The sequence below is a fragment of the Spermophilus citellus genome (assembly GCF_964194105.1).
Source record: "Spermophilus citellus genome assembly, chromosome: 7".
NCBI lineage: Eukaryota > Metazoa > Chordata > Mammalia > Rodentia > Sciuridae > Spermophilus > Spermophilus citellus.
The window spans coordinates 164,566,546-164,593,566 of record NC_138188.1 but is presented as its reverse complement, the minus strand read 5'-3'; the positions used below and the strand labels follow the sequence as shown (position 1 = coordinate 164,593,566).

General features: G+C 63.7%; 1 protein-coding gene and 1 long non-coding RNA gene across 3 annotated transcripts; one reads left to right on the top strand and one right to left on the bottom strand.

Moving 5' to 3' along the window:
- On the top strand, positions 1 to 26,172 carry ITGB2 (integrin subunit beta 2). The gene is made up of 16 exons (XM_081302905.1): positions 1 to 223; positions 6,652 to 6,712; positions 7,015 to 7,103; positions 9,591 to 9,771; positions 10,506 to 10,676; positions 11,588 to 11,829; positions 12,221 to 12,376; positions 13,570 to 13,665; positions 16,699 to 16,788; positions 17,809 to 17,949; positions 19,090 to 19,277; positions 20,862 to 21,106; positions 21,825 to 22,044; positions 22,268 to 22,470; positions 25,480 to 25,646; positions 25,858 to 26,172. Exons 2-16 carry the CDS (start codon positions 6,655 to 6,657, stop codon positions 25,918 to 25,920), a joined length of 2,310 nt encoding a protein of 769 aa, XP_081159031.1. The 5' UTR covers positions 1 to 223; positions 6,652 to 6,654; the 3' UTR covers positions 25,921 to 26,172.
- LOC308654042 lies at positions 4,996 to 7,133 on the bottom strand. Of its 2 annotated transcripts, none has more exons than XR_014023160.1 (3): positions 6,995 to 7,133; positions 5,279 to 5,790; positions 4,996 to 5,133 (listed from the first exon to the last, which is right to left on the bottom strand). It is a non-coding gene; the product is annotated as an uncharacterized lncRNA (long non-coding RNA). The 2 variants fall into 2 exon arrangements; XR_014023161.1 differs by having other exon boundaries at positions 5,279 to 5,403; positions 6,995 to 7,123.
- Positions 26,173 to 27,021: the final 849 nt, after the last annotated feature.

Sequence of the window (27,021 nt, the reverse complement as noted above, 5' to 3'; positions counted from 1 at the left end):
GAAGGTGAGCAGAGAAACTGGGGTGAGGGCCCCAGTGGGGCAACCAGCCACATGTCACTCTGCTTCCTCTGAGGAGCTGACTGAGAACAGGAAGCATCGTGCCTCACAACTGGGCCTTCACTGTGTCCGCTAGACGAGACCGCGAGCCAGCCTGGCAAGCAGCTGGGCAAGCCCCAGCCAGTCCAGCCCTACCCAGAGCCGAGGCCGACAGGAGACAGAGTGGGTGAGTACGGCCCGGGGCCAGGGTGGTCCTAAGGGGGACACCTCAGTGCTCGGCTTTTCTCGAGTAGCTGCTTCCTGGGGAGCAACTCCCTGCGACTCTGGGCCTGAAGTGGACCCTGGGGACCTGTGCAGACACCCAGTCCAGGGCGTCCAGCGGGAAGGGGTCCTGGGAATGTGCAGTCCAAGCCCCTTTAACTGAGACCCGGCAAGGGGAGGTGGCCTGCCACCCCGGGCAGAGCTACAGGAGTGCCAGGGGCACCTGTAACTGAGGGAGCCTCCGTGGTGGACCCCGGCGGGTGGGGGAGCTGTGGGCAGGGAGGCGCTGTTGCCCCCCTCCCCAGGAGTGACACTGGCCCAGGCGTGGAGGAGGGGGCCAGACTGGGCAGGGAAGGGGAGGAGGGGTGGCCGGGGCTCCAGGTGGAGCTGCTGGAGGGCTCGCCTTCGGGGGAGGGGGGGGGCGGGGCATCTGGACTGTGATGCCTGGGCCCAGCCTGCCCCACAGCATGCAGATGAAGAAGGAAGTCCTTCGCCCAGAAGAGGCCCTCACAGAGGTCCCTGAGCGGTGGTGGCTGAGCCCACGTCTCGGGCCCTGAATCCAGTGCCTGCTGGGGGTCACAACCCAAGTAGGATCAAGGGGTGGACACCCGACAGGGCCCAGACCCATGGCCACCTGACCTTCATGGGGCTGTGGCATCTGACAGACCAGGGTCCTCTGAGGTTGGGTCTCTGCTCTCAGGCACCAGGACAGGTGGAGCACCTGGCCACCAGGGCCGCTGTCTCTGCAAGAGCACACGGGCAGTTTCTGAGGGCAGCAGAGAGGCAGAAAAGCCCGCTTCCTACCCTGACTTCCCTGCTGAGCCCAGCTCGCTCAGCTCAAGGGCTGCCGGACCCCAGGTAGCATTCACACAGAAAGGGGCACACAGGCAGGCTGAAGTCACAGTCATCCTGGGCCACCTGGGGAGAGAGCCCGAGGCAGCAAGGCCCCTCATGGGAAGTTCTGCAGAGGAGCCTCCTTCCATCCGGGCAGGGGAGGGGACTCTGTGCTCACCCTCTGGAAGGGGCGTGAGTGAGCAGACCCCTGGCCCCCTGGGACTCAGTTTCCCCAACTGTGAAGTGGGGGTGGTCCAGTTGCCAAACTCCAGCTGTCTCACTTCCCTGGGGAAGAGACCCAGGGACGCCTCAGGCTCCCCGGGACGGCTCTGTCCACTCAGGCCAGGTGTTGTCCTGCAGGTGACAGGTGGCTGAGAGGCCTGAAGACACCCTGTGCAGCCTGGGCCTCTGCTCTGTGGAGCAGGCCCCCTGCAGGCCCCCCTTTCTGCAGTGACCGTGGTCCTTCCTGTAGCCACATCCCCTGTGGCTTGCCAGTGCAGGTGTGGCAATGCCAGGTTCGCCCTCAGGTACAGGCCAGGCTGCGGAGAAGCCCCACTCAGGGAGCCCGCACCTGGGTGGCCAGCAGTCTCTGGTGACCCCCGGAGACACCCTCCAGGCAGGAGGCGGAGCCCTAACTGTGACCAGTGTCCATTCTCCTCTGCACAAACTGGACTCAAGGGGGACCACTGGTCCCCTCCTGGACTCTGCTGCAGTGTGCAGGGCCATGAGCCTTCCGCAGCAGAGGCAGCAGCAGGCTGAGGGCGGGCAGCAGCAGGCTGAGGGCGGGCAGCCGGTGACTGTGAGCCCCTTGTCCCAGCCTCCTGGGCTGCAGTGGGCGGTGCTGACTGGGCCTTAGCTTGCTGGGGCCAGCCTTGACTCTCCAGCCGGCCTGTGCGGTCAGCCTGGCAGGAGTCTGCCTCCACCCTGGCCGTGGCTAGAGCCCAGTCCTTGCCAGGGCAAGGGGCGATGACTCTGCTCCTGGGCAGGAAAGTCCCCTCTCGTCGCCTTTCTAAGGGACCCTTTCTGGGGGCAGGACCTGTGGCGTGGCCCAAGTCCTTGGACAGGGCTGGTGTCCAGAACCCCACCCTGTGCGTGAGCAGCCTGTGGTGAAGAGGTGCTGGTGGGGCCTGCTCCCCGCCCTGAGGCCTTCCAAAGGTGGGTATGTCCACACTGCTCCCTCCCCCGGGTCAAGGCAGCAGGGATCAGAGTCAGGGAGCGAGAGACCTGGCAGGGCTTCTTCATGAGACTCTCAGAGCTGTCCCCTGTCCCCCCAGTAGAGTAGGGAGCAGGCACCGAGCCCCACCCAGGAGGACATGGGGACCTCGGGCTAAAGCCAGCAGGGTGGACCTGCAGGTAATGCCCAGTCCTATTTCTGTACAACCACTGCCCCCGCCTGGAGTTGACCCTGACCTTAGTGCCATGGCCTCGGCCTTTCACAGCCTTTGCCCCTCCCCCAGCCATGACTGGCCATGACCTCACTTCCTGTTGGCGAAAGACGTAGGGCAGGGCTGGCCTCTGGGATGCCCTGATCTGGCCAGTCTGAGACCTCCATTCCCAGGGGCATGCTCCCGCTGCTCGGGGAGAGGGTCTCGGGCTTCTCTAGTCTCCAGGGCTGGGGTGTGCGGGGACTCAGCCCCGCGGCAACAGTCCTGCCCACTGGAGTTTCAAGCACTGAGTGCCGGGTGTGGGCCTTTGGGTGTGAGGTTGGAGCACTTGGAGTGTGATGGAAACTCGGTGGAGCGGGGACTGTGGGCCTCGGCAGGGGCAGAGTCCACGACCCTCTAAGAGCCTGGACACCCAGGCTGCCCCATCCCTGGGAGGCTTCTTGGGAGCCAGTGAGTGGTGTGTGAGCAGGTGCCAGTGGGCCCTGAGGCCCCATTTGGCCCTTCCCATGATGTAACTGTCCCCAAACACGTGGGCAGTCGGGAAAAAACCTGGCAGGTTGGGAATCTGGGGAAGTGATTCCACCTAGTGCCCTGGGCACTGTGGAGCACAGGGCTGTCAAGCCTACAACAGAAAGCCGGAGAGCCAGACGGGGCCGCGGGGAACATCAGGGGCACTCTCGCTGCCTCCCTCGGAGCTGGAGACGACCCCTGCCCCTGCCGTCCACCCGCTCAGTTTCCTCCAGGAGCCGGAGCGGCCTCAGCCGTTGGTCATGCGTTTTGTGGCTGGGCCCGATTCTGCAGGGCGTGGGTGATAAAGGCTAAAAATCTCCAATTTGACAGCTGCCCGAGATCCAGGTGCTCCGTGGGCAGGCCCCGTGGGCGAGGGTGACTTCTGCCATTCCCCAGAGTGGTTCTGCTTTTGTGACTCTCCCGTCCACCGCCTGTGGTCTTTCCTAGGATATGCTGACCTGTTCAAAAGCTATGGGTGTCTAAGGTCTCTTCAGAGATGAAGCTCACCCTTCACCTTTTACACTAGATATTAAGTAGCTTCCTTTATGCAGTTTTTAAAAAATGTTTATTTTTTAGTTGGACACAGAACCTTTATTTTGTTTATTTATTTTTATGTGGTGCTGGGGATCGGACCCAGGGCCTCGCACATGCTAGGTGAGCGCTCTACCGCTGAGCCCCAGCCCCAGCCCCCTGTTATGCAATTTATGATGCACAAAATTTGCCATATTCAGGGTCCACCATCTTCTTGAGTTTTCCCTCGTCTGAGACACACATCTTCCATTTCCTGATTGTTTTATTTCTTAAAACTAATTTGCAGGTGTTCATTGCCGATCCTTTATGTCCACTCAAAAGCTGTGGGGCTGCTGCCTCCCTGGGGTGGTGCGGCTTTAGCTTGTAGAGGTCGGCTGTCCAGTCTCATAAAGATGACGTCTCTCCTTGTCTTGAGGGGTCTTCACTGGAGTGTTCTAAATGGTGATTAATATGGGTTGGAGGTTCATTTTCCCCCATTTGGTCAGAAACCGTGGCTCCTAAAACTGCCGGAGCGGGACTTCAGGGCGAGCTCGCGCCTCACAGGCACCTGGGGGCCGCCCTGGGGGGCTGGGGGACCGTCTCTGCTGCCTGTGTTCCCGTTGGCCCTCTTGCCCCCCAGATCTGCCCAGAGCCCCTGTGGCCACCCATCGGTGTTCCAGCCCCTGGAGCCAGCCGCTGACCACTCCTTTCGTGTGTGAAGCAGCAAAGATGCCATCGTGACCCCCCAGTCTGGGGAGAGACCTGGGGGTTGGGGTTGGGGCTCAGGGGCAGAGCATTTGAACAGCTGTCCCCGGGCTCAGGACAAGCAGGTGGACAGGCACGCGTGCGGACCTGGCTTTGAGCCTCATAAAAATAAATAAATACAATAAAGGTACTGTGTCCAACCTCAACTAAAAAAAAAGTGGGGGAGACCTGTCATCACAAATGGGGGAGCGGGACGTAGCCATCAGGACCCGGCTTCCTCCCCTCTCCACCCCTCCCGGCACCTAGGCCCCACCTGATGTGCTTATCTGGGAGGTGCTGACCCGGCAACACAGGTGGCTTCCTTCTCTGAGCAGGACCCTCCGGCCAGGCTCCGATGCAAAGTTCTCTGGGCCAGCGGAGCTGGGTTTTCTCAGGCAGCTCGGCTTAGGGTTCTGCGGGTTGCCAGCCTGTGTCTGTAGTGGGAGCCTGCCCACCAGGCTCCTACCCTAACACCCGTGTCCTGCCCCCCCACCAGGCTCCTACCCTAACACCCGTGTCCTGCCCCCCCACCAGGCTCCTACCCTAACACCCGTGTCCTGCCCCCCCACCAGGCTCCTACCCTAACACCCGTGTCCTGCCCTCCCACCAGGCTCCTACCCTAACACCTGCTTTCCGCCCTCTGCGGTCTAGCTCAAGTTTCCTTACCTCCTCTTTCTTTCTTTCTTTTTTTTTTTTTTTGTACTGGGGACTGAGCCCAGGGGTGCTCTGCCCCTGGGCCACCTCCCAGCTCTTTTTATTCTCATTGCCAGGGGCCTCACCCAGTTGCCCAGGTTGGCCTTGAACCTGCCATCCTGATGCCTCCACCTCTGGGTCCTGGCACTCGGGTGCAGCCCCTGTGCCGGCAGGTCCTCCTCTCTCAGCCTGGAGCTCCCTGGCCTTGTGCGAGGTGGGGAAGGGTCAGTCCTGTTTCTCCAAGGGCCACTCAGTTCCCAGCTTGCTTCTTGGTGAACTAGGCGTTCCTTTGGGGTGGGTGGTACCCGGGCGGCTGGCCCGCAGCAGCACTGGGACTTGGTGACACTCACCACTTCCTGAGGTTGCTGGGTTTCGATAGCACCCTCCCCAGCGGGTGGGTGGAGGTCAAGGGCAGCTCTGATGCAAAGGTCTGGCAGGTCAGTGGCTCCTGGGCTTCTCAAGTAGCCTCCTGTAGGACTTTGAACCTTAATCTTGGCAAGGGACGCGCCCTTGTACCCAGGAAGGCTCTGCCAAGCCTCCCAGGGGCCGCAGGGGCTGGGGGTCGGCACTGCTACTGCCTCCCACATGGAGGCAAGCCTGCTGCCCAGCCAGCGCTCAGCCCCACCTCTGGGCTCTGCCTCTCCTCTGGGAGCTTGGCCTTCATCCATCTACCCACCGTGCTCCCAGATGCACCCTTCATCTGGCTCCACTGTGGGGTGTGTGGGGCTGGGGGGACTGACTATTCTTAGCAGCCTCCAGCTCCCAGTTACCTTGGGGCTTTGCATGGTGACAGAGTGACAAGGAGGTGGTGGCCCTTCCCATCTGCTTCCTGTGGTCAAGGTCAGGACTCTGCGGTCTGTGGGTTGGTCTTGCTGTAACCAAGTGGTGCTCCCCCTCTCGGGGGTGCATGGAGGCGCTGGGGCACCTGCCCACATCCTGCTGCCTAGGGCCCCAAGGAGTTCGCCTGCTGGTGGTCATGAGTGTTTTATGGGGAGGGGGCCCTTCTGTGGTAGCCCAGGAGAGAGCATGGTGTTTAAATGGGTCCTGCCCAGAACCACGACGGGCTCACCCACTGCATTGGTTTGGGGTGTCCCGGGTGGACTGCTCCACTCTGCTCAGAGCAGCTGTGGCCTTACAAGAGGGGACCATCTGAGTAGAGGGCTCCTGGCCAGGCCCCGGTCAGTTGAGGTCGGGGCACAGTTGTGGTCCCCAGACAGGGCAGTAAGGAGCTTTGAGGTGTGGGTGCAAAGGTGGGACCAGACACAGCTGCCTCGGCTTGACCCCCGTGTCCCAGGTGGGGAGATGCCGGGCCTTTCAGAGCCGGTGCGGGAGGCCGGAGCTGAGGTGGGCCCTCCTGCTGCTGCCTCAGGAAGCCAGACCAGGTGGGAGTTGTGCTTCTGAGCCCAACGGGAAGACGTCTCTGAGCCCTGATGGCAGTCTTTCTGGGGAGGGAACAGGGCCATCTCCCAAAAGACGGGGATGTGGGGCTTGGCAGGGCCACTGGTCTGGGGGAGCCCACCCAGAGCGCCAGGGGTAGATGCAGGGTTTGGGGGAGCCAGGGTGAGGACAGGTGCATCAGAGTCCCACGGGCCACAGCACCGATGAGCACTGTCCCCAAGGTAAAGGAGCCCACTTAGCCACAGGCTGGCTAAGCCCACTTCTCACCCCAAGGCACCACGGATAGGACCCCTCAGTCACCAAGACCCTCCCTCCACAGGACATGCTGGGCCGGGGCCCCCTGCTGCTCACCCTGGTGGGGCTGCTCTCCCTTGGGTCTGGTGAGTTTGGGGAGGGGTGTGACTACACACGTGGTGTTTCCAGACGGGGAGGAGAGGAGCGGGCTGCGGGAGGCGAGGAAGGATCCCACCGTGGCTTCTGCCCCACAGAGCCGCAGGTGGTGGCTCTGATATCCTCCTGGGTATCTGCTCTGCACCCCGACATGGGGCGACTCAGAGCCCCTCCTGGGCCCCTGGAGAGCCGCAGACGCTGGCCTGGGCCCCTCCACCCTCCTGCTGCACTCACCCCACACAGTAGGCCAGGGTGGACACGGGGCCACTCACCTGCCTGTCCGTATCCCCAGCCCTCTCTCAGGAATGTACCAAGTACAAGGTCAGCACCTGCCGGGACTGCGTCCAGTCGGGGCCTGGCTGCGCCTGGTGCCAGAAGCTGGTAAGAGCCACGTGGACGCCTCTGCTGCCCTCGCCCCTCCTGCCCTCCTGGCCGGGGCCCCATCCCTGCTGCTGAAGCCAGGGACACCAAGGGTCACCCTCTCCAAGTCCTGGAAGGTGGGGAACAGAAGCAGCTCAGAGGCCACGGGATTGTTAGACTGACAGGACTGCCCTGGGCCGCCCCAGCCCCAGCCCCAGCCCCCGTCCCGGCCCCGGCCCCGCCCCGGCCCCGGCCCAGCCACAGCCTCCGCCCTGGGCCCCAGCCTCCGCCCCGGCCCCCCGCCCCGGCCCCCAGCCTCCGCCCCGCCCCTCCCCCGTCCCGGGCCCCAGCCTCCGCCCCGCGCCCCCCCCCCTCCGGGCCCCAGCCTCCGCCCCACCCCCGGCCCCACCCCCGGCCCCAGCCCCGGCCCCAGCCCCGGCCCCAGCCCCAGCCTCCGCCCCCGCCCCCACCCTCGGCCCCACCCTCGGCCCCAGCCCCGGCCCCAGCCCCGGCCCCAGCCTCCGCCCCAGCCCCCGGCCCCGGCCCCGGCCCCACCCCCGGCCCCAGCCCCCGGCCCCAGCCCCAGCCCCGGCCCCAGCCCCAGCCCCCGGCCCGGCCCCGGCCCCAGCCTCCGCCCCCGCCCCCGCCCCCACCCTCGGCCCCACCCTCGGCCCCAGCCCCGGCCCCAGCCCCGGCCCCAGCCTCCGCCCCAGCCCCCGGCCCCGGCCCCGGCCCCACCCCCGGGCCCGGCCCCCGGCCCCAGCCCCAGCCCCGGCCCCAGCCCCAGCCCCCGGCCCCGGCCCCGGCCCCGGCCCCAGCCCCAGCCCCAGCCCCAGCCCCAGCCCCAGCCCCAGCCCCAGCCCCAGCCTGTGCTGAAGGCAGGAGGCTGCCCAGAGGCCTCTCTGTAACTCAGGCAGCACCACTATGGGGGAGCCCTGATCCAAGGCCATGGGCGATAAACTTCCTGAAGTAGACAGACTCAGCACCCAGGTGTGGGGGGGACAGTCCAGCCTCAGAACGTGGTGAAAAGCCAGACTCTGGTGGGACCTCGCCCGCTCTCCTCTCAAGTCAGTCTGTGTTTCAAAGTGATGACCTCAGAAGGGAATGACCATGGCCCGCCGTGGCCCTGCCTGGCGGGAACCTCCAGTCCCTGAGCCCCAGGCTTCTGGTTGAGGTACACTTTGGTCACTGTGGTAAGGTGGCATCTGCCAGGCTTCGCCACACCAGGCCACTGTCTGCCCTGGCAGCCGGCAGCGGGGCTGGCTGGTGGGGAGGCCCTCTGAGGCTGGCAGATATGGGTCTGCCCCCAAACCAGCACCGGCCAGTAGCCTACGCTCTGTGGGTGCTGTTCACACTGTGACCGCCCTATGGCCCCGGGTGGCACAACCCTTCCCGTGGGTTCTGTACCTCTTTATTTTTGAGCACTGTCTTGCTTTCTGGACTGACAGCTGCCCCAGGTCTGACCTGCACTTCCCTGGCCCTGGCCCCAGAGTCTGCACTTCTCCCAGGGTCCCTGGCTCCTTCTCCTGAGCAGGGGCCTCCAGCCTCCTCGGCACGTCTCCTGTCTCTCCCAGTCCTGACACGTGCACAGAGAGGCTTTAGAGTCACCAGCTGTCACTGCAGTGACACCCACTGCTGCTGGGATCATCTGAGTTCGTTGGCCTGAGGGAGTGTGGCCAAGCCTGGGTGGGGACATTCTGGTCATTTGAAATAAAGACAGGGAGACTCACTTGTTCTGTCTGGGCTGCATCTTGGGTTTCTCTTGTCGATGGCTTGTACGTAAGGCATTGACACAGTGTCGCAGGTCAAACGAACAGGGACACGCTGCCCGGGAAGGGTCAGCCTCCCTCCCCCGCCCCCACCTGCCGGCACTGGCCCACCCCATGCTTCTGGGCTGTTCTGAGTGCACTGTGAGAGCGGCAGCTCATCCAGTCGCCTGGCTCTGTGATTGAACAGTTTTGATGCAGCGGGTGCTGGCCCAGGGCCAGGACCAAACACTCCCATGTCGGAATCCGGGGGGCCTCTGTGGGGACAGAGTAATCGAGCCCCCAGGCCCAGGACCCTGCTCCCCTCTGTCTGCATTTCCCATTGAACTGCCAGGATGTTTGCGGGGGCTCTGGTCTGTGGCCTGGGGTGCCTGGGCTGCCCACTGGCTGAGAGCTCCCAGGGAAAGCCGCTCCCCGGGAAGAGGAGCTGCTGGGGAGGCCCTCAAGGCCTGCTCCCTGCCCTGGGGCCAGCTGCCGACTCTCTCCTTCAGCCTTTGGGCAGGAGACTGGACCCCAGGCGTTTTGCTGGGGAGGCCAAGGGTGGGGAGTGGTCAGCTCCCCAGGGTCCGAGTGTGCTGGAGCCCAGAGAGAGGCTGCTGGGAGGCGGTCAACTCCTCTGAGGACTCTGTCCCAAATTCCAAGTGCAGGGGGGACAGGGCTAGGTCTTCAGTTCCAAGGGTCCAGCAGCCCCCTGCAGCCCCTGCTGTGCGGCCCCTCCCGACCCCTGACTGCCCCCTCCCAGAACTTCACAGGGCAAGGGGAGCCCGACTCCGTTCGCTGTGACACCCGGGAGCAGCTGCTGAAGAAGGGCTGTGCGGCTGATGACATCATGGACCCCAAGAGCCTCGCCGAACCCCAGCAGGACCTGGAGGGGGCCTGGAAGCAGCTGTCCCCACAAAAAGTGACACTATACCTGCGACCAGGTAGGCTGGGCCTAGGCTGTGCTTGAGCGGGCACCCTGTGTGTCCAGGAGCGTGGGCCCACTCCAGGTGTTAGGGTGGACCAGGTGTGAGGTGGGCCGGGGGAGGCTGGGGCTGCTGGGGGCTGGCCAAAGTCTGAGCGCCTCCAGGTCCCCCCTCTGTCCCCAGGCAGGTTCCCACCCCACCCCACCCCATGTCTGCACTGGGTGTCTGGTCTCCCTCTCAGCCCTGTGTTCTGTCTGTTTTTAGAAGGAACATTTGGAAAACAATGTTCTCTCTCCCTCTCAACAAGCCTGGAACTTGTGGCAGAGTTAGGGCTCTGATAAGTCCTGCAGTCCAGAGACTGAGGGACTGGGGAACTAGTGCCACCCAAGATGGGCCACACACCGGCTTCAGAGCACACCCTGCCCTGCTGTCCGAGGAGCAGGTGTGGCGGAATGAGCCCAGGCCTGGAGCTGGCAGCCCCCTTGGATGGGCCAGTGGCTGCGGCTGCCCCTGTGATCGGGAGCCACCTGGGGACTTAGTGCCCCCCACGGCCCTCGTGGGGGAGGGCTCGGTGTTTGGATGCGGCCTGGCCGTCCTGGGTCCTACCCGCAGCCTCCGGAGGCCATGCGGAGGGCGGTCTGGAGGGCCTGGGGGTGGGGACGAGGGCCAGCAAGGCCCAGGCAGCTCCTGACCCCTGAGATGCCCTGGACGAGGGGCCAGGAGCCTCTTGCCGTCTCTGTCCCTGGCGGCAGGTCAGGCGGCTGTGTTCAACGTGACCTTCCGGCGGGCCAAGGGCTACCCCATCGACCTGTACTATCTGATGGACCTCTCCTACTCCATGCTGGACGACCTCATCAACGTCAAGAAGCTGGGCGGCGACCTGCTCCAGGCCCTCAACGAGATCACTGAGTCAGGCCGCATCGGTGAGGCCTCTGCCGCCCACACCCCTCCACACACGCAGGACCCCAGGTGCAGGGACCTGGGGCTCCAGGCATGGCATCCCCAGCACGCCCGCGGGGCCAGAGTTGGGTCTGTGTCCCCACCAGGCGCCGTGTCCAGTCACCGGCCCCCTGAGGCTCAGGGTCATCACCCAGCGCTCCACTTCCCCTCCTCAAACTCAGGGCCCCGTGTGCGCCAGGCAGAGCTGCGCCACCGAGCCCCGCCCCAGCCCTTTGTTCCTTTTGTGATATGTTTAAAAGACAGAAGTCTCACAGAGCTGATTACTTCCACTCTGTAAACCCTGCAGCCACCACAGCATCAGAGAAATAACCACGGTCAAGTCTGCAGGCTGAGGGGTCTCAGACTTGACAGCTTCCGCCACGTCCATAAAAGGCAGGCCCGGCAGGCCAGAGGGAGGGGTGGGGACACCTGCGGTCCCCACAGTGTCATCCTGAACAGCCCTGCCTCAGCCTTTCTGAGTCTGTGAGGGCACCGGGGATGGAACTCAGGGACACTCGACCACTGAGCCACGGCCCCAGCCCTGTTTTGTATTTTGTTTAGAGACAGGGTCTCATGGAGTTGCTTAGGGCCTCGCTGTTACTGATCTCGATCCTCCAGCCTCAGCCTCCCACGCTGCTGGGCTTACATTGCCTCAGTCCTGATGTGCAGAAAGCACACTGACACAGGCTCACACATGTGCTGGTCATGTGTGTGCGTGCACACAGCTGCTACACCTAGGAGACACTCACGTGCACACGTCACACACTCACACATGACCACAGATGCCGCCATGTTTCCCCTTGGCCCTGCCACCTGATAGGGAAACCAAGGCTGTCCGGGACCCAGCCTGCCACCTGTTCCCCTCACCTGCCCACCTCATGCCCTGTGCCCTCAGGCTTCGGGTCCTTCGTGGACAAGACAGTGCTGCCCTTTGTCAACACGCACCCCGAGAAGCTGAGGAACCCGTGCCCCAACAAGGAGAAGCAGTGCCAGCCCCCGTTCGCCTTCCGGCACGTGCTGAAGCTGACCAGCAACTCCAACCAGTTCCAGGCTGAGGTTGGGAAGCAGCTCATCTCTGGAAACCTGGACGCTCCCGAGGGTGGGCTGGACGCCATGATGCAAGTCGCTGCCTGCCAGGTGAGGCCCTGCCCCTGCTGGGTCCCCCATCGTCTCCAAACCCGGGAACCCCAGCAGGCGCCACAGGGTCGCTTGCCCTGGCTGGCAGCTCATCTCAGGGACCTCCGCTGGCCACCACTGGTGGCCGGGGCCTGGGAGGGCAGCCGGCCTGCCTGTAGGAGAGCGAGGTCTGTGGCTGCGGGGTCTTTGGCCTCGAAGGCGAGGAGCGAGACCAGGCAGGTCTGGGTCCAGCAGCCCTGTCGGGGCTCTCGGAGTCTGCCTTTCCCTCGCCTCACTCGTTGGCGGGGCATCGTAGGCACCTGCAGGGGCTGGCTGGGTCCCGTCTCTGCTGTGAGACCCTGGGGTGGACCCAGCCTGGAAGCGGGCGTGACCCCTGCTGCCTTCTCCCCAGGAGGAAATCGGCTGGCGCAACGTCACCAGGCTGCTGGTGTTTGCCACTGATGATGGTTTCCATTTCGCGGGCGACGGGAAGCTGGGCGCCATCCTGACACCCAACGATGGCCGCTGCCACCTGGAGGAGAACCTGTACAAGCGCAGCAATGAGTTTGTGAGCCTCTGCGGGCGGCGTGGGGCTCTGCTGAGGGAGGAGGCCTTGCAGGACCCCAGGCCCTGGACATCACCTCCTTCAACCTGAATAACAAGTCTGAAGGAGCTTCCCAAAGCCCTGAGTGGCCGCGGTGAGGTCCTTCAGACCCTGCCTCCGGCCAGGCGAGGCGGAGGGTGGCAGGCAGCCCTGATCCTCTCCCCCAGGGCCTGGGCCCTGCAGACAGGTTCCAGGCACACTGTCCCCCTGGCCGGTAAGGTCAGGTGCAGGAACTGACCCTTTAGCCCCAGGCTTCAGCCAGGGCCCCTTCCCTGTCCTCAGGAAAGGCTCACCAGGGCTCGGTGTCCGTCAGGTCAGGCAGTGGCGACCAAAAGGAGGCAGATTTCACCAGGCCACTGAACGAGGCTTTATTGAGACCCCACTCCCGGGCAGAACTCTCAGACCAGGAGAGTAAGAAGAGGGTCTGAGAAGAAGTGTGTGGGGGCTCCATCGGGCTTAGGGCAGGAAGGGAGGGCTGGGGGCAGGAAAAGGGGTTTTCAGAGCCCCTTGTCCCCCTGGAGTTGGTCGGGGAACTGGCTGAGATCCAGGATTGGCCAGGAGACCCTGCTGATGGACAGGCGGTTCTGTGGGTGCCTGACTGGGGTTCATTTCGCTCATGCGGGCTGTGTGGTGCTCTGTGCCCAAGTCACCTTCATCCACCTAATAGTGTCCCCACCCCTGGGCGGCCCGTCCCCTGCCCTCCCAAATGTGGTGCAAAGGGCTTTAGAGATGGTCAGCTCAGGGGTCCCCCACCCGGAGCCCACAGACTCTGAGGGCTGTTGTGGGTGTGATCCACGTGTCCTGACCTTGACCATGGTCTCTGGGCGCCACTGTGGTGAGCAACGTGTCCCAGACTGCCCTGGTAGGGCCCTGGGTGTTCCCCAGCCCACACGGTGGCACAGACGCCCCACAGGGCTGCTCACGCGCTGGTCAGTGTTGGGAAGCAGGAGCGGCCACGTGCCCTGGCACAGCTGTTCTCCATGTTCTCCAGCTGTGTCTCCTCTCTGCTTTGCCACCTCTGGGCACAACACGGGGACGGGCAGGGCCTGAGCTGGTGCTGGTGCCCGGGGGCCTCGGCCACTTTCCTCCTCCGTGTGGCCTGGGAGGCTTGTCCCCAGCCATGGGGGCCACTGTCTGACTGGACACCCCCTCCCCAGGACTACCCTTCGGTGGGCCAGCTGGCACACACTCTGGCGGAAAATAACATCCAGCCCATCTTCGCAGTGACTGGGAGGATGGTGCCGACCTACAAGGTCAGTGGGGCTGGGTCCTGGGCCGGGGGGTGGGGACAGCCCAGCACTGCCACAGCGTCCCTGGGTCCTGCTTCTGTGCACTGCTGTGTCGGCGTCCGTGACCACCTATGGATGTGGCCGGAACCACCTAAGGCTGAAGTTCCCTTTAGGGGATGGGACCCTTCCATGGGGACCCAAGGACCCTGCCCACCCTCGAGGCCCGATGCTGACGGAGGTGTCTCCTTTTCTGCGGGATGCAGCAGGTCTCTTGTATCTGTGGATCCAATTTTTTGTTTGGGGGAAATTTTCTTGTTTTCTACCCACACACCTTCGAACATGGACACTTTCACCAAGAAAGATAAGCACAGACAGATGGCACCTCGGGGAGCAGGAACCGAGCCTGCCATGCTGTGCGCCTCCCCTGGGAGCTTCCGCTGTGCTGGCCAAGAGCACCTCTCTCCCCTCGTGGGCTGGGCACACCTTCTGTAAATGCCCGCGAGCAGGAGCCAGGACCAACACAGCCGGCCCTCGGCTTTGAAGCAGCTGCCCAGCGCTGGGGAAGGAAGCACCCCCTACCTGTGCCTCGGCTGGAGGGCACAGTTGGAGTCAGGCCCCGCTCCCCAGGCTCGGTGTCTGGAGAGCCCTGTCCCCTGACGGCCATGGAAACCTGGGGGAGACGCCCCCGTCTTCTCGGGAGTCCTCCACCTCTCAACTCACAAACCAGGGGTCTGGCCTCCCCCACGCCTCTGTGAAGAGAGTATCGATTGGATCCAAAGGCGTCCCGGAGCCAGGAGCAGCTGGCCGATGTTTCTGATGGTCAGGGGGGCTTCCTGCAGCCCCCTGCTCGACCTGTGGCACCATCTCTTTCTGTCAGGGCCACAGCCAGGCACTGGCCGACCCGTGCCTTGTCCCACGTTTCTGCTGCTGGTGACCCAGGCCTGGCCTGCTGTCAGAAGGCAGCCACATTCTCGGGTGGCGTCTCCAGGGGTCGATGCCCAGGGATTTGGTAGATGGACTGCGAGAACTAGCCTCACAGTCAAGCTGTTGCCTGCAGGATGCAAACTGAAGCCAGCCCAGTGAAAGGTGCACGGGGCGGAGTCCAGGACACGGGGCTCCCTCCCCATGCAGGCGTGGGCAGTTCTCAAGGCTCCCAGCAACAGCATGTGACCACACACAGGGGCCCTTGCCACGCAGCATAGTGCTCCCCAGCCTCGGTCCCCAGGGTTTTTATTCAGGTCGATTGCGTGAACATGGCTGATGACTGACCTCCAGCCCCTTGGGAAACCAAGCCGATCCAACCTGGCCCAAGGGGCCCCTGAATCACACTGTTGGGCTGCGTGGAGTGGCCCCAACCCAGGCAGGACGTTCTGAGGTTACCTCCCGGGGCCAGCCCTGTCTACAGTGTGCAGGGCGTGGACAGCCCTTTACCCTGCAGCAGGGATTGGGTACAAGGGGAAGTGCTGCACCTCACTCCTAGAGGAGCGCTCTGCTCCCAGCAGCTGCCCAGCACCTGGTCCTGAGGCCAGAAGGAGACGGTGCAGGAGCCTGAGCAGAGGAAGGTGGTCATCATATTTATACCGCCTAATGACCAGTTCTTCAGAGTGGACAGGCCTGGCCGGCCGGCCCCACATCACAGCTCCATTACCGCTGGGCCACCTGGGCCTGTTTGTTAGCATGAATCCTCAGCTTCCTCCCTCAGGGGCGACAACACCCCTGGGAGGACCCTCACAGTCCTGAGCCCCCCCGCAGTGAGCTCAGAGCAGCTGCCCCGTGGGAAGAGTTATCCTTGGGTGGCAGAGACCTTTCCTTAGCTGAGACTGCATCCCGGTCACCTCCACCACCCTCCTCCAGGGGACGAACGTGAAATCCAGCTGTGTGCCTCTGCCCTCCCACCTGTGCTCTGTGCTGCCCCTCTGCAGGTCAGGGCTGAGGGTGGATGTAGAGTCTGGGCAGGAAGAGCCCACAAGGCCCGGGAAGGCGGGTGCTTTTATAGAGCGCTCACTGCCGAGCAAGGGTCCTGCGTCCGAGGCAGTCACAGGTGTGAGTCTCACACGGCCGAGGTGTACGGGGGCTGGCAGCCACCAGCATTCCCGCGGCCAGGTGTGCCGGGCTCCAGAGAGGAACAGGACACGGGGACACGGGGTGGGGCAGGTGTCCAGCAGCCCTCCAGAGTGGGTAGTGGAGCTTGCCAGGCTGCCAGGACCGTGGCTCAGCTCAGCACAGGGCAGACAGCGGGTAGCAGGCAGGAGGCCTGCCCGCCATCGGGACATCACAGCCCCATGTCTCCACCTGTGAGGTCCCCTCTTGTGGGGTTGCAGCTGGTCCCAGGGCTCTGCAGGCATCGTTCCAGGGAGCAGCAGGGTGCAGACAGGAGACCCGAGTCCCAAGCCCACCACCTCTGTGCCTTGGGGTCATGGGCCTCCTGAGCCTTGGTTCTTGCGGTGGTCAAGGCCACAGGGAGGGTGTAGGGCAGAGCCCACCAGCCCTCCTCAGCGTGCGTTTCTGTGGGAGCAGGGGACTGGACTCCACTGTGGCGTCACGGAGGGTGCTGGGCAGGAAAGTGGCCCAACCATCAGCTGTGTGCTGGGGGGGGGAGGGGCGACTGTATTTTTATTTTGAGAAATCGGCAGGGTGGGTGTGGGAGGGACTGGTCCATCTGTCATCCAGGCTCCGTGTGGCCCCCACCATGGACACTGGACAGCAGGACGGGTCTACCAGAGCTGTCACGGGGTCATGCACACAGTCCCTGTCAAAATCAAACCACACCCACCACACGCTCAGAGCCGCCCCCCCCCATCCCTGCTCGCGGTGCTGCTGTCTGCTGGGTTGGTGTGCTGGGGATGGCACCCGGCTGAACAGGGCGTGTGTCCCCAGTTCAGCCACGTCACCAGCTGCAAGTCCACCAGGGTAGGGGCACTTAAACACAGAGCGAGCAGAGCCTCTGCTGAGGGCTGTCTCTCCCCGAGGGCCGGTGGGTCAGCGGGTGCCACACGTGCCCGGTGCTCGTGCACCGCCAGGTGCCAGCTGCCCCCTGCCCGGCCTTTTCACCCACAGAAACTCACAGAGATCATCCCCAAGTCGGCTGTGGGGGAGCTGTCTGAGGACTCCAGCAACGTGGTGCAGCTCATCAAGGATGCCTACAACGTGAGTCCCCTCCACTGCCCCGCAGGGTGGGCCGGGGCCTGGACCCCTCGGGTGGCCAATCCTGTCCTCCCAGCTGCTGGTCAGCAGAGGTGGGGGAGGGCTGCATCACAGGGCCCAGCCGTGGCCTCCTGCAGCCCCTGCAGGACCCACTCAGCCTCCTGGACACAGCCAGCTCTGTGTCCTCTCAATAATGGTGTGGCTGGTGCCACCCCAGACCCCCAGGGACCCTCCTGAAACACAGGCCCCAGGCCCTTGTCACCCGGGCTCTGCTGGCTGGTGGCCATGAAGCAGTGGGAGGTGGACGGCTGGGGGCCAGATGTGGCATTCCAGAAGGGATGGAAGCCCTGGAAATCACCATGGTGGACCTGGGTCCAGCCCTACCCTGCCCTGGGCAAGCCCCTCAGGGGTCCTCCCCCTTAGTGTGGGTCATCCACCTGCAGCCCAGGATGGCTCCCTGGGGGACCCCTGGTCCTTGTGGACCAGGGCATGCATCCGAGTGGTGCCTGACACAGGCAGGCCAGGCCTGCGGCACACAGCAGGCAGGCTCCCGAGCGCTGCTGCCCCAGATTGGACAGAGGCCTGCAGGAGGCCCGTCGGCCTCTCACCTCTGGTGAGCTCTGGACCCCGGCAGGCCTCCTGTGCCCTGGCCACTGCCCGCGTCTCTGTCTTCACGTGACGACTGGGTGAGCTCTGCTGCAGCTCTCCTCCTGGTGTGGCCCTCTCCATCTCTCTGTCTCTGTCCACGTCCATCCCCCTCATCAATCTCTCCTGCCCCCTGTGCTGACGCTGGGATTCGGTGCTGAGAGGACATCCTCACGGGGCTCAGGGCCCGGTCCATGTGGGTCCTGGCAGGTGGCCTGTCTTGAAGGCAGGCCTGCAGCACTGGCAGTGCTGCCCTCCGGTCCCTGGCACATCCTGCTGTGTGTCATTTACCCATGTGGGGCCGGGAGGAGAGAGGCAGGTCCACGGCCAGAGGGCTGGGCAGCGGGAAGCACCCTGAGCAGGCCTCTCTGCCTGCAGAAACTCTCCTCCAGGGTGTTCCTGGAACACGGCACCATCCCCGACACCCTGAGGGTCTCCTACGACTCCTTCTGCAGTAACGGAGAATCACACAAGGGCCAGCCCCGAGGGGACTGTGACGGCGTGCAGATCAACGTCCCGGTGAGCCTGGCTGGGGTCTCGGTCCTTCACACTGGGAGGTCAGCTAGGATCTCGTGACACCAGCAGAGGCTCCCATGGGGCCAAGGAGAGGGGAAGCAGTGTCCCCGGCCAGCCGGGTGTTCCCACCTTTAACATCCTCTGACGAGGCCAGACAGGCCCCGTGACAGTGTGCCCAGTGCTGGGGAGAGGACACAGGGAGAGCACCAGCAGGTTTCCCAACACTCCTAAGAACCCCAACTCCCGGGTGCCCCCCAGTGTAGAGGAAGCGCTCACAACGACAGCGCCCCCTGGGGGCAGCCAGTTGCCATGCAGAGCCACCAGAAAGTCACCAAGTTCCCTAATGGTTCAGATTTAAATTGTCATCAAGTTATTCATTTTTTTCTTTTTTCTGTGAACTAATATTTATCAAAATGTCTGCTTTTATTGCATTTTTAAATATGAGCCTGGACTTACTTCAGATGCTACTTCCTAGATGTTGATGAAGTTCCACCAGAATGTCCCCGGATGCCCTGCGGGGAGTGTAGTTCTGACTTGCAGCTGTTTGCTATGCATTTTTACGACATTCCTGCTCTACGTTAAAGTACTGTGCAGAAATCATTCGGACCCATTCATGGCTGAATTTGACCAACGCTGTGGCCAGTGGTGGCGTCTGCCCTCCTGGGACAGCATGTACAGGGCCTTCTGCTGGGCCTGGGGCTGACTGCACACCTTCGTGCCCCTGGTTGACAGCCCCTGGACTGGGGCTTTCCCCCTTCCCGGGCTCAGAATGTAGCTCCCCCAGGCCCAGGACTCCCCTGGGACTCTGTCGGCCTAGCACACTGGACTTATGGACAGGATGCGTGGACATGTTGTCCCCACAACTTGGCCCTTCACCCTGGTCTGGGCCTTGGCGCACTTGGTGATGGCAGAGCCCACGGGCCTCCCTGCCTGGTCCACGGCACTGACCCCCGAGCACCAGTGCTTCCTCTTTCTTCTCAGCTGGGGACAGTCCACATCGCCTCCGCCCCAAGTTAATCTGAGAGGCCAGCACCCTCCATCCACACAAGCCCCATGTCCCCTAGGGCTGGGTGAGGGGACAGAGGCCGGCTGTGACCCTGGTCACCTACGGTCCCACCTGAGCACTGCCACTCCTCTCTGCAGATCACCTTCCAGGTGCGGGTCACCGCCACCGAGTGCATCCAGGAGCAGTCCTTTGTCATCCGAGCGCTGGGCTTCACGGACACAGTGACTGTGCAGGTCCTGCCCCGGTGTGAGTGCCGGTGCCGGGACCAGAGCCAGAACCGCGGCCTCTGCGGAGGCAAGGGCTCCCTGGAGTGCGGCGTCTGCAGGTGAGGCGGGCGCAGGTGGCCGCAGGACCCCACCCACCCTCCCCAGGGCAGGAGGAGGCCTTGCTCTTGCTCTGGAGCCAGGGCAACCCTCAGCAACGCCACCTGGGCGCCACTCTCAGCCCTGGAGCCAGGGCGACCCTCAGCAACGCCACCTGGGCGCCACTCTCAGCCCCGGAGCCAGGGCGACCCTCAGCAACGCCACCTGGGCGCCACTCTCAGCCCCGGAGCGTCTAAGGCCGGAAAGCGGCTGGCAGAGGGGTGGTGCTCTCACCAGAGGGCAGAGACTGCCCTACGCACCTGGGCCAGCCGTCCACCCACCCCACTCACCCTGCCTCAGCCCCAGGGAGCCTCCAAGCAGAACCCACGGCCCTGGGCTGCCCCGGCCGTTCTGCTCCCCACCGTGAGGGGGGACCAGGCCAGGCAGAGCGGCAGAGGGCTGGGGCAGGCCACAGAGCCAGGAGGTGACTGTTGGCCCCAGCAGCCGCCCCTGCTCAGAGGGGCCAGCTCACCCTCTGGCCCCTGTTGGTAATATCCACCCCCCGCACACTGCCCAGGCTGCCCACCCTGGGGCTAGACAGCTGTCAGAACTGCGGCCACCTGGCCAGAACTGCGGCCACCTGGCCAGAACTGCCAGGCCGACCCCAGGGGACCTGCCTGTTTGTCACCACCACCTTCTCCCTCCTGACTGCTTTCCTGGTTTTCACCCCCTGTGGTGCTGTGTCCCCACAGGCCTGCACTGTCCCCACACGGCCCTGACTCGCAGGCCTGCACTGTCCCCCCACATGGCCCTGTCCCCTCAGGCCTGCACTGTCCCCCCACATGGCCCTGACTCGCAGGCCTGCACTGTCCCCACCTCCCCCACAGCCCTGTCCCCTCAGGCCTGCACTGTCCCCACCTCCTCTCCAGCTCTGTCCCCTCAGGCCTGCACTGTCCCCACCTCCACAACTCTGTCCCCTCAGGCCTGCACTGTCCCCACCTCCCCCACAGCCCTGTCCCCTCAGGCCTGCACTGTCCCCACCTCCCCCACAGCCCTGTCCCCTCAGGCCTGCACTGTCCCCACCTCCCCCACAGCCCTGTCCCCTCAGGCCTGCACTGTCCTCACCTCCACAACTCTGTCCCCTGAGGTGCTCTCTGTCCCCATGCCCTGGTCGCTGGCACCACCCTTGCCCTAAGCATGCAGCCATGGCGCTGAGGCTGAGGGTTGGCGCCTGGGCGGTCCGCAGGCCCCCTCCTTCTCTGGGTGCCGTCTGAGGACGCCCAGTGTGTGCTGAGCCCCTGGGCGCTGTGGCCCGGCTCTGCCGTGTGTCCCGCTAAGCCCCGTCCTCGAGTCTTCCCAGCGGAGCAGTGTCCTGGCAAGGCAGCAGGGCCACGTCCTGCTGAGGCCCCTGAGGCTCCGGTCACCTGTGGGCCGACATCACCCCTGGAACAGGCTGGCTCTGTGGGGAGCCTGCCCGAGGCCTGTGCTCACGGGCCAGGTCAGGCACGGTCCCCTCCTGGAGTCCTGGCCCGGCTCATGGTGGGAGCAGGTGCCGTGTAGGGGCAGGTCCTCGGCCCACCCTGGGGCCTGACCTGCGCCCTCTGCAGGTGTGATGCTGGCTACATTGGGAAGAACTGCGAGTGCCAGACCCAGGGCCGCAGCAGCCAGGAGCTGGAGGGAAGCTGCCGGAAGGACAACAGCTCCATCGTGTGCTCGGGGCTGGGCGACTGCATCTGCGGGCAGTGCATCTGCCACACCAGTGACGTCCCCAACAAGAAGATCTTCGGGCAGTACTGCGAGTGCGACAATGTCAACTGTGAGCGCTACGAAGGCCAAGTCTGCGGTGGCCCAAGTAAGTGGGCTGGGTCACCGACAAGGACCACCGGTGGGGGTCTCGGCCACTGGCCCCAGGAGCCGGAGCAGGGGACACTGGGCCAGGCCTGTTTCTGTGTCCACAAGGGGGAGGTGAACTCACAGGAGGGTCCAAGGGTGATGGTCGTGGTCTGACCACGAGTCCCATTCACAGTGGGATGGGAGGCCTATAATGGCCAAGTGGCCATGCTGCTGCTGGGGGCCAGGAGGGCTGGCCCAGGGACTATTACTCAGGCACGTGGTTACTGCATCCCCAGGGCCCCGGGGGCTGCAGGAGCGGAGGGGAGGGGAGGCAGGGCAGTGGAGGAGGCCTGCGTGCAGACTCCCAGCTGAGGCCGAGCTGGGGTGGGGGAGCCGGGGCGGGGGAGCCGGGCTCAGGCTGCACTCTCCCCCACACGGCTCTGTCCCCTCAGGCCTGCAAGAGGGAGCCAGGGCGAGGGAGCTGGAGTCAGGGAGCTGGGGCCAGGGAGCCGGGGCCAGGGAACAAGGGCAAGGTAGCTGGAGCCGGGGCAAGTGAGCCAGGGGGAGGGAGCTGGGGCCGGGGAGCCAGGGCTAGGGAGCAGAGCCGGGGAGCTGGGAGCAAGGGAGCTGGAGCTGGAGCCAGAGAGCCGGGGCGAGGGGGTGGGGGGACCGAGGGAGCCGGGGCGAGGGAGCCACCGGGCAGGATGGAGGCTGCAGTGGCCCCTGCTGTTTTCCAGGGAGGGGGAGCTGCTCCTGTGGCCAGTGCTACTGCACAGAGGACTTCGAGGGCTCAGCGTGCCAGTGTGGGAAGTCCACCGCAGGCTGCCTGAACGCCGCGCGGGTGGAGTGCAGTGGCCGCGGCCGGTGCCGCTGCAACACGTGCGAGTGTGACCCTGGCTACCAGCCACCCCTGTGCCACGACTGCCCAGGCTGCCCCTCTCCCTGCAGCATGTACATGTGAGTCCCCCGCCACAGCCCGCCTCCCTGCCAGGACCCCTGGAGAACACGCCTTCACAGCCGTCCTGTAGGGTCCCAGCAGGCCCCACGTGCCCCAACACGGGCTTGCACCCCATGAATCTATGCACCCTGCACACCCGTAGCCGCACACACCCACACACCCCCTCTATGTCCCCTCAAGCCCTGTGCCTCCTGCACCCGGCTCACGTGCGCTCCCCTGCAGCTCCTGTGCCGAGTGCCTGAAGTTTGAGAAGGGCCCCTTCGAGAAGAACTGCAGCGCAGCGTGCACGAGCAGCCTGCTGCCCAGCCGCCCTGGGCAGGGCAAGGCCTGCAAGGAGAGGGACTCGGAGGGCTGCTGGATGACCTACACACTGCTGCAGCGGGACGGCAGGAACCGCTACGACATGCACGTGGACGAGAGCCGAGGTGAAGCCACCTGCGCCCGGGCCCAGGGCAAAGGCCCTGCAGTGGGAGGGTCTCTCTTCTTGGGGCCAGGCGGGCGCAGCGGCCGTGGTGAGCTGTGCAGGGCACCTGGCCAGGAGAGGTGGCAGGGCAGACTGGTGCATCCTCCTGCCCTCCCAGGGCCCTCTCCTCTACTCCTCTCCAACTCCACCGGCATCGGGCAAGGTGCGGCCACAGGGGTCCCAGGGCTGGTGCAGCTGCATGCTGGGCACAGGACCCCTGGGTGCTGCATGGCCAGAGGCCATCTCCCACCTGATGTGGGAGCCCATCAGCTGTGTCAGGGTCCCCACCTGGAGAGTCTCAGAGGAGCCCAGGCACTGCCACCCCTGATCACTGCCAGCTGTCCCCTCGGCTCTGGCCCAGTGACACCTGTGAACTGAGGCCCTGACCTGGACTTCTGGGTCCACATTCTAAGGGGCTACCTGGCACAGGGCCACCTGTCAGGCACAGATGCCCAGTGCAGGGTGGGCTGCGGCCACTGGGTTGGGGGTTCTCCTGGAGGGGAGGATGAGAGCCTTGGGCAGGGAGGCGGAGAGTCTGAGTGGGGCAGTCCAATCCAGGTCAGGGGCCTAGGAGCCTGGGAGGAGTCCAGAGATCCTGCAGCAAGGCGGGTCTGAGGAAGTGGTGTTTTCCAAAGCCCTCCTGGTGGCCAGGTGGACACCACCCTGTGAGGGCATGAGGTGGACACTGTCCTGTCAGGGCTGGGTGGACGCTTGTGTGTCAGGGCACAAGGTAGATGCTGTCCTGCCCTGCTGCACCCTCTCACCTCTCTCTGAGCCACAGCTGCTAATCAGGAGATTCCAGACAGGCAGGAGCAATGGGGGATGCAGACAGACAGACGGACACAGAGAGAGAAAAGTGGGGCCAGATGGCAGCCCAGCTCTGACGGAGTCTGGCCGTCCCAAGCCCGCTCAGCACGCATGTCCCACAGCATTCATCGTCAGAGGTCATTTGTAGGAAGCCCCAGTACAGCAGGCAGTCTGAAGCATGCAGGATTGGGAGACATTGGGTCATCTTGTTTTGCTCAGAAACTTCCATCCCTGGGAGAAGGTGCTGAACCAAGGTCCTGACTGCAAGGAGCCGCTGTTGTTGTAGGGACAGACAGACAGGGCACCAAGACAGCAGGAGACAGTTTTATTTGGCTGCAGCCAGGTCCAGAGGGCACAGCTTTTGCTGTAATCAATTAATCCCCTGAACCCTGAGTTCAGGGAGTTTCAGAGTTTTATACCCAGCTCGTAAGGGGAGGGGCTCAGAAGTTCAGTCTGCAGAAGTTCACATAAAAGCAGCTTTTTCTCTCACTGTTCTGGGCACGTTAACCCTTCAAGGACCACACCTGAGAAGGGGAGAGCTTCTTCTCCCCTCTCTTTCCTCCCCTGCCAGCTGTTACCATGGAGCCCAACTGTAACTTATCTTAGAAATGTAGACTCTCTGTGAAGCCCAGCTCAAGGCCAGAGGCTTGTTTGCACATTTCTACAAACTACTATACTGGATACGTTTGTGAAAACTAGTAAGGGGTGTCCAGCACCTGGAGTGCTGGTATCTTCCCGGCCAGTGGCCAGGTAAACAGGGCGACATGAAAACAGGAAGTTTATCCACATTGGACTTTTTCTCAGGGACTCTTTTGCTGACAGTCCTAAAGTCAGCCATGGTGGAGAGGGCTTTTCTGTGGAGAAAGGGGGTGCCACTTCACTGTGTGCCTTGGCACGTAGCCTCCGGGGCCTGTGTCCCCGTGGCAGCTGGGCATCTGACCTGCACCTTTGCACAGACAGTTCTCAGCCCAGACACAGCCATGAGAGAATCAGAAAGACCATGATCCGGACCACCACTCCACACCGCCAGGCCTGGGTGCTGCCCTGTCAGGGGCTGGGTGGGTACAGGGTGTCAGGGATGCGCTGGGCCAAGGACATGGAGAGTGGAGATGGGCGCAGTGGACAGGGAGAGTCTGGGCTGTGGACAGAGCCTTCTCTGGACGGCACATGGTGGAGGACGTTAGGAAGAACGGTAGGTAGAGGGTCCCGGAGCACAGAGACGGAGTGGGCAGAAGGGTGGGAGCAGGGCAGTCAGTCAGGAGGTATGTTGTGTGACAATGACCAAAGATGTTGGGGATGCTGGGTTTTAGGTATGCAGCACCCCACCCATTCCTGCTGAAGGGACAGGGCTGGGCAGCCACTCAGATGGCCACAGGAAGCCCAGGTCAGCAGCACACGGGACTCTTACCGATCTGAGACCTGGAAGCCCCTCCACAGAGGGGAATGTGTGGAGGTGGTGGACTCAGACCTCCCTGTGCCCTGCCTGCAGCTCACAGCCCATCCTCAGGCCTGGCTTCAGATCCAGCCGCCCACGTAATGGCCATCTCTGGGTTACTCTGATGGACAGATATGGGCTCATGGTTCGGGGCAGCTTCCAGCCAAATTCCTTAAACTCTGAGAAGACCGCAGAGCTCTCTGTAAAGGCCCAGATGGAGCCACAGAAGTCATTGTTGGGGACCCAGCAAATCGGGGCTTGCCCTAGAGGTTCCTGCCTGGGTTCCATGGCCCCCAGCAGGAGCCACAGCTGCCTTGCCTGCCGAGTGCAGGTGCTGGTCCTGCTCTGGTCACCACAGGACACCTTCCCTGGTGAGCCAGCAGAGCTCAGGAGCCCCCAGCGGGCTGCCAGGCGGCTGGGCCTCAGGGACCCTCCCACCTGGGTGCCGGTGCAGACTCCGCCGGCCCCAGAGTTCAGCAGGTGGTGGCCCTGTCCACGGGCTGGCATCCTGTCCAGGCTCGGCTAGGTCGGCTAGTGACCTGGCCTCGCCTTCTTTGTGAACAAGGGGCCAGGCCAAGTGGCCTGTGAGTGTCCTGGCAGGGGCCAGGGCCGGGCTCTCTCATCGACCTGTAGCAACGTGATGGAGGCTGAGCCCCACGCGGGGACCTCCATGGGACGAGGCGCTGACCGGGCTGAGAAGACTGATGCTCAGGATGTGTGCTTCCTCAGAGTGCGTGAAGGGCCCCAACATTGCAGCCATCGTAGGGGGCACGGTGGCAGGGGTGGTGTTGATCGGCGTCCTCCTGCTGGTCATCTGGAAGGCCCTGACCCACCTGAGTGACCTCCGGGAGTACAGGCGCTTTGAGAAGGAGAAGCTCAAGTCCCAGTGGAACAACGTAAGTTGCTGTCCTTGGTGGTCCCCACAGACCCGTGCTCTGTGGCCCCATGCTTGCTGCAGGCGGTCGGGGCAGCAGGCGGTCGGGGCAGGTCTGCACGCACCCTGCCCCAGCAGCCCGTCTCCCAGTGACTGCGTGAGCCCGGGCTCTGCCCTGCTCCCCCCCAGTGTTGACCCGGTGCCTAAGAATCCACCTCCACGTTCCTCGCCAGGACAACCCCCTCTTCAAGAGCGCCACCACGACAGTCATGAACCCCAAGTTTGCGGAGAGCTAGGCCCTTGGTGAAGAGGAGGCTGAAGGACAGAGCAGAGGGGACCCCGGACCACGTCTCCACCCTGCGGCCTGACTTGGCTTCCCCTGTGGACCAGAAGTCCACTCTGTTTCCCTCTGCCTTCAAGTGACAGAGGTGGCCAGGGGCTGGCGGACTCCTCTTCAGGGACAGCCTCCCCCACCTGCTGTCTTCCCAGTGCAACCCCAGAGTGAGGCCTCTGAGGGGGCTGGTGTGGCTCCCCGTGGGGGTGGGCAGATTCCTCCTGGCCTGCAAGTCCTGGGCTCTGTGCTTCCTGCTTCCACAGGAGGGACAGACCCGCCCACCCCTGGGCTGCCCCTCTTCTATTCTTTCTCCCTTGCTGGCCACACCCTGCAGAAGGTGGCCTGCTGTTGAGCCCAGCTGGCTCCCCCTCCCAGCTGCCAGGTCCTGCCTCCAGCACTCTTCAGCCTCCAGCACTCCCCAGGCCCTCTCTCTAGCCTCCAGCACTCCCCAGCCCTTCTCTCTAGCCTCCAGCACTCCCCAGCCCCTCTCTCTAGCCTCCAGCACTCCCCAGCCCCTCTCTCTAGCCTCCAGCACTCAGCAGTACATTTCTGCTGCTTACATATCATCCGTTCTCAGGTATTTTGCGACTGCTATAGGAACAGACCAAGGCCCTTATTTGTAAAGGCACATTTGACACAATCACCAAACAATAAACTTAACCATATTAGTGGCACCACATTCAGGAATTGGCTTCATTTTACAAAATATTTAAAAACAATAGAATGAAGTTGAGCTGTTTTCTGATGAAGCTGCCTGTAGCCACGCTTGTCCTCTGGCCCCTAAAGGTCGGCAGCTCCACTGTCCCCAGGCTGGCCCGCTGGGGGAGCCATCTCAGGTGTCTGCACCCCTCAGGCCCCACTCCCTCCACTGCAGGCGCCAGCCCTTCCAGAGGCCTCCACCCACAGGCAGAGGTGGCGCATCCTACCACCCCCAAACTCCCCTCCGGCCGTGGTCCCTTTGGCAGGTGCCCCCCAGCCCCAGGCCTGCACTGGTATCCTAAGGGGGGCGCACACCTCTCCTAGAGCAGACGGCGGCTGCCCTCCGTGCGGGTCCAGCCTCACC